We start from the raw sequence: 5,762 nt of genomic DNA on the forward strand, positions 1-5,762 counted from the left end.
CTACAGTTTTTGAACTTTCTGAAACTGTGCCATATGAATTGCTTTGCACCTCAGTTTTCCCTTGCCAATTTCTATTCCAGATTTCTCTACCCTGCTAAGTCAGTGATCTAACCCTAGTTGAGCAGTTTTCTAGCTTCTGTGCATTCTCTTTACCCTTGTGTACTGATGCCTTTTTCCCCCCTTTCACTGTCACTCAGTAAGGTTTCAAGGAAGCTCAGAGGGAAATGCATGCGTTCAATCCACTATGTTTAATTGGAAGACATTAACCTATTTTGAGATAGAGAAACTGAGGCCCAGGGAAAGATAAGGACTTGCCCCAGGTCCTACAGCATAACCAACTAGAAATAAAGTGTCTAGTCCCCAAGCCAATGTTCTTTGTGAAGGAACTGAAAAGGTGTGAAAACAGGAGGAACACAGAGAGTCAGGGGGCTGGTTTGGGGAGGATGTACTGATAAAAGGAGCACGCTGATAAGAGTGGCCTAAGAGGAAAAGAGAAGATAGCGCCAGAGAAAAAGAGATACTTTTATCCTTGGGTTTTCTGCTGACATTTCACTGTTTTCAAATTCCTTCAAGACCTTTATTGTCTGTAGGTACCACTCTCTGTGTTTACCACTATGCCATCTCAAGTCAGACTCCTTACTATTTCTATTCTCTACTCCATTCTTTCCTAGAAATATATAATGTTTTAAACATGTGATTCCACTCAAATTGCCCATCTCAAATGCTAGCAACGACTCCTCATTGCCTATGGGGTAAAAACCAAATTCTCTAGTTATCTCAGTAATTTAAGCTTTTAGACTGGTTGGGGAGAGGGGCTGATAGGAAGAGAGTGGATAACTTGACAACACAAGGGACAGTAAGTGTAGGTGACAGGGAGAAGAAATTAAAGATGGCTCTAAGGTGATCAGCTTGGGTGACTGAGTCAAATTAGGACTGGGAAATCAGAGATGCTGATGAGCTTGGTTTTAAACATGGTGACTGTGGTTTGAGAGGCATGTAGAAATGTCCGGCAGGACTGAACGTTGCAGCCATGCATCATACTATTTCAGGATTGGCAAGCTCTTGCATGTTTCCTCATCCAGTGCTGGAAGAAGTGAAAGAATAGGATAGCTCCAGGGGTCACCAAATCAAAGGGAGTCTCTTCTGGACAGGGTCATTTGGGTAGATCTAAGTAGGGGAGAAGGAAGACTAAGAGGGGACCGGCATATCAATATTTCTAATCTCTCTTTTTCGGTTAAAACTGAAGCATACCTAAAACATAATTGCCTGATCCTTGGGGTGATATTGATAGCTGTATTACTTTCCTATTTTAGTTTAACAAATTACCACAAATTTAGTGCCTTAAAACAACACAAATTTATTATCTTACAGTTCTGGAGGTCCAAAGTCTAAAATCAGTCTCACTGGGCTGAGGTCCTGTGTCCGCAGAGCTGGTTCCTCCTGGAGTCTCTGAGGGGAAATCTGTTTCTTTATCTTTATGAGCTTCTAAGAGGTGTCTGCATTCCTTGACTCATGGCCACTTCCTCCATCTTCCAAGCCCATCATTCCAAGCTCTGCTGTCATCATTAAATTTCCTTTTTCCCCCTTTGACACTCTTGTCTCCCTCCTATGAGGACCATTGTAATTACATTGGGTCCATCCTGATAATGTAGGATAAGCTCCTCATCTCAAGATCCTTAAATTAATCACATCTGTAAAGTCTTTTTTCCATGTAAATTAACATATGCACAGGTTCTGGGAAATAGGGAATGGATATCTTTGGGGGGCCACTATTCTGCCTACCACAATAATTCTCTGATAACACTCATGACCCTCAGTTCTTGTGAAGACATGTCAAGATATAGATAAAGAGAGAGAGAAATGAATGAGTGGATGAATGAATGAAGAGCTTTTAGTGATTCAACAAATATTTATTATTGGTCCATTATCTTCTAGGTTATGTTTTAGATTATCTGCTAAGGAGATCTAGGAAACCAGTGTTTATTCTTAAGAACTTGACCCTACTTGGTCTCAAAGCATATTCTGTGTCATATTAAAATGGTAACCAGTTCTTGGGGTGCCTGGGTGGCTCAGTCGTTAAGTGTCTGCCTTCGGCTCAGGTCCTGATCCCAGGGTCCTGGGATTGAGCCCCGTATTGGGCTCCCTGCTCTGCGGGAGGCCTGCTTCTCCCTCTCCCACTCCCCCTGCTTGTGTTCCCTCTTTTGCTGTCAAATAAATAAATAAACAAAATCTTTAAAAAATAAAAATAAAAGTAAATGGTAACCAGTTCATTGATTACCATGGAATTAAAACAGAAGAAAAGAAGATAAACTTATTTCCCTTTTTCTGCTTCTGAATATTTGCCTACAAAGACAAGGAATAAAATAATACAGACGCAGAAGTAGAAAAATATATCCAGGTCAAAGAATACATCTCGTTGCACTGAATGAGGGTATATGTGATGGGTGTTTGGAATGGAGTATCTGGGTGAACGTCTCCAGGTAGCTTGAGTTCTACTGAGGATCACGAGCCCCCTAGCTGTCCTCCGTGTAAGCTGTAGGTGTGACCCTAGTGTAGAGGGGGCTGTTCTTCCTCTAGTCTGAGGGTATGACTCTATTGTAGACCTCGAGATTATCCTTGACATGGTCCATGTGGCTTGTGAGAATGACTGCTGTGTAGACTGTTGGTGGGCCATCCTTAAAACCTCAGAGTATGTCCTCCAGGGGGTCTGTGGTGCTGTCTCCTGTGTGGATTGTGAATTTTCCTGTATGGCCTGCCTATCTGCCATTGGGGTGGGCTGTCTACTAGTCTCCCCTTTGGGCTGAGTGCCTGCTTCAGGAGCTTGGGTCTCAGCAGTGGTATGGCTGGGCCCTGACTCCTTAAAGTTATAGTTAGACCCATACTCCTGGTTTTGGCCAGACATGTCACCAATGTGACAAGAGGAACTCCTAATATCCATAGAGGAGGATGGGGATATTGATGGCTCTGTCTCGTTGTTTCGTGACCTCCATGAACAGCAGCCCAGAGTGCATGCTTCACAATTTTTTGTGTCATGGGACCCATCCAAAGGCACCTCCCGGATGATTGGTAGCTCCGGAAACTTCCTAAAGCCGTTCCCGTAGAATTTCTCCAGAATACGCCGCACCACGTTTTTCAGGATTCGCATGGCACTCTCTGGGGAGAACTCAGGATTCTCAAATCGAGACCAGGAACACTTCTGGCACCTCTGAGCAAAGAGCCGCATAATCACCTGGCCCTGGGACTTCTGGGGCTCCAGGTGCATGTGACAGAGGATATGCACTTGAGCAGAAGCCCAATTTCGCCGGCATGAGGAACACTGGAACCTGCAGACAGAAGGAAGAAGGCTGTTGTGCCTTCAGGTGATCATTGACCTGAAGGAGGTGGGCCTGGTCTCGGTCTCTAAGATTTCTTCCAATACGGGAAGGTACATATGATATTAACAAATTGCCAAATAAGAATGAGAGGGATTGTGTTTTTTAATAAAGCCTTTTCCTGTGATCCACTGAGCTTCCACCCTACATGGTCCCAAGTATGCTTCTTTGCTACTAAAACATCTCTGGATGTCTCAGAGGGAAAAGTAGTTCTGCCATCGGCCAGCAAAATTTGGTCCTCCTCATGATCGCAGAAAACGTATAAAGCAACTACTTTGAGGCAAGCACTGTAATAGGGGCTGCAGTATTATCCCACTTCATCTTTAAAGCTCCCCTCTGAGGGAGGCATTATTGAGCCCAATGTCAAGATAAGGAAACTGAGTCATAAAGGGATACACAGCTTGTTTTTAAATATATATATTTAAAACCATTATCTTATGGGAATGTAGAAGAAGGAACACTTACTCCGCCTAGGAAGACCAGGGTGCTTTAAGGAGGGGGTGGCACTTGAGTTGGTCCTTGAAGGATGAGTACAGGGGAGGGAGGAAAGGGCCTGCCCAACAGGCATAATATCATGATAAGGGAACAGAAGTCTGAAAATGCATGGGCATGGTTTATAATCCATAAGGTTGGAGCAGAGGACAGATGGAGTCAGGGTGGGGCAGAGAGGGAAGCAGGACAACAGGTGAGGTGTGCCCCATAAAAGGAGACCTGGCTGCCCAGGTCAACATTTCTCCCTGCCCCCCTTTACCCTGCCCTGACCCGGGCAAGGAAATTGCTCCCTGCAGTGTGCAGGCTCTCTAGGGGTGAAAAGGGGAGATGGCCAATAGGGGAGGGGCATTACTTACCGACTCCAGGAACTAGGTTTTAGATATCTTTCTTGCTGCACCATTCCCTCTATTATCCCCAGGCCTTCAACAAAGTCATGTTCAAAGTGATTGTGTGGGGACTCCTGGGTGGCTCAGTCAGTTGGGCATCTGCCTTCGGTTCAGGTCATGATCCCAGGGTCCTGGGATTGAGCCCTGTATTGGGCTCCCTGCTCTGCGGGAGGCCTGCCTCTCCCTCTGCCCCTCATCCTCCTGCTTGTGCTTGCTCTCTCTCTCTGACAAATAAATAAATAAATCTTAAAAAAAAAAAAAAAGGGCGCCTGGGTGGCTCAGATGGTTAAGCGTCTGCCTTCGGCTCAGGTCATGATCCCAGGGTCCTGGGATCGAGTCCCCCATCGGGCTCCCTGCTAGGCGGGGAGCCTGCTTCTCTCCCTCTGCCTCTCTCTCTCTCTCTGACTTTCATGAATAAATAAAAAAAAAATATATATTTTTTTAAATAAATAAATAAAAACAAAACAAAACAAAAAACCAAAGTGATTATGTGGCCTCCCTCTATTCTTGGGGCTTTAAGGAAGGCCCTGGTCCTGGGCTGGTGCTTGGGCCAGGAGGGCTGCTGCAGCCTGGGGAAGTCAGGACTGAGGGCAGAAATAGCAGAAGTCTCTGGATAGAGGCAATCTGGAACAGGAAGTGGTGAGAGAATGGGAGGGCAGATGTATGGAATATGGAAGCATTCCTTGAGAACCTCCAGAAATATTTAGGAAGGAAACCTAGCAAAAAAAGAAACTTCTTTTTGTGTTATGGCTAAGCAAAATGGAAAGAGTACTGTGGCCATGAAAGAATGGAGATCCTGGGGACACTGGTTCCTTTAACAAGCTCTCAAAGGAATCAGTCAGTCGCTGCTAAGCGACCCTCTTTGCCAGAGAAAGTCCGCCTAGAGGCCAACTCTCACTCACCTGCCAAATCCTTTCTGCTGGTACTGTTTCCAGCCTTCGGCGAGGCAGTCCGGCTCCAGTTTCTCATCCAGCTTCAGGGTCCATCTGGCCCGGGGTTTCTCCTGCTGCATCAGCTCTTGAAATGTCTGCTCCCAGGTCCGGATGTCTAAAACCGTTTTTCCCCCCTGAGGCTGGGAAGCCATGCCTAGTGAGTAACTCAGTCTTATTCAGCAACCAGCATGAGAGAGGGGAAGAAAACGAAAGCAAAAAACACATCAGTTTCAGTTTCTCGGTCTGGAATGCATCAGCTATCTTAATTTTTGTTTCAGACTGTGGAGTGCACAGAACAGGTCTTTGTTTTGAAGACAGAGGGCAGCAGAGTTTTGCCAGTTTGTGAACAGGCCTCTCAGAGATATCTGAGTACAGAGCTCTGTTCTAGATTCTGGAGGCACCGATAAGTGACTTGGGTATTTTATTTTTCTCTTATTGGTACACCAGACAAAGCCCTATGCTCGACGCTGGGATAAATGCCACTAAGAAGCTGTTTCTCCCCCCAGCGATGCTCACACTCTCATGCAGACACAGGAAGGTAGCTGGGGGAGCCTGTGTCCCATGCTGGTCTTGTGCACCCA

General features: G+C 45.6%; 1 protein-coding gene across 1 annotated transcript; it reads right to left on the reverse strand.

Annotated features, from left to right (window-relative positions):
- Positions 1–795: 795 nt before the first annotated feature.
- On the reverse strand, positions 796–5,427 carry RTP4 (receptor transporter protein 4). The gene is made up of 2 exons (XM_045903173.3): positions 5,152–5,427; positions 796–3,323 (listed from the first exon to the last, which is right to left on the reverse strand). The coding sequence occupies exons 1-2, from the start codon at positions 5,331–5,333 to the stop codon at positions 2,312–2,314; spliced, it is 1,194 nt and encodes a 397-aa protein (XP_045759129.1). The 5' UTR covers positions 5,334–5,427; the 3' UTR covers positions 796–2,311.
- Positions 5,428–5,762: the final 335 nt, after the last annotated feature.

Source organism: Mirounga angustirostris, unplaced genomic scaffold (assembly GCF_029215605.1).
Source record: "Mirounga angustirostris isolate CCGP_5_RB_7025 unplaced genomic scaffold, mMirAng1.0.hap1 SCAF_1, whole genome shotgun sequence".
NCBI lineage: Eukaryota > Metazoa > Chordata > Mammalia > Carnivora > Phocidae > Mirounga > Mirounga angustirostris.

Bases quoted from the DNA above. Each gene is read 5' to 3' on its own strand.
- RTP4 (XM_045903173.3), bottom strand. From the start codon at position 5,333: ATGGCTTCCCAGCCTCAGGGGGGAAAAACGGTTTTAGACATCCGGACC. The intron at 3,324-5,151 runs GTGAGTGAGAGT...TTCTGTCTGCAG, and splicing joins CAGCAGAAAGGATTTGGCAG to GTTCCAGTGTTCCTCATGCC.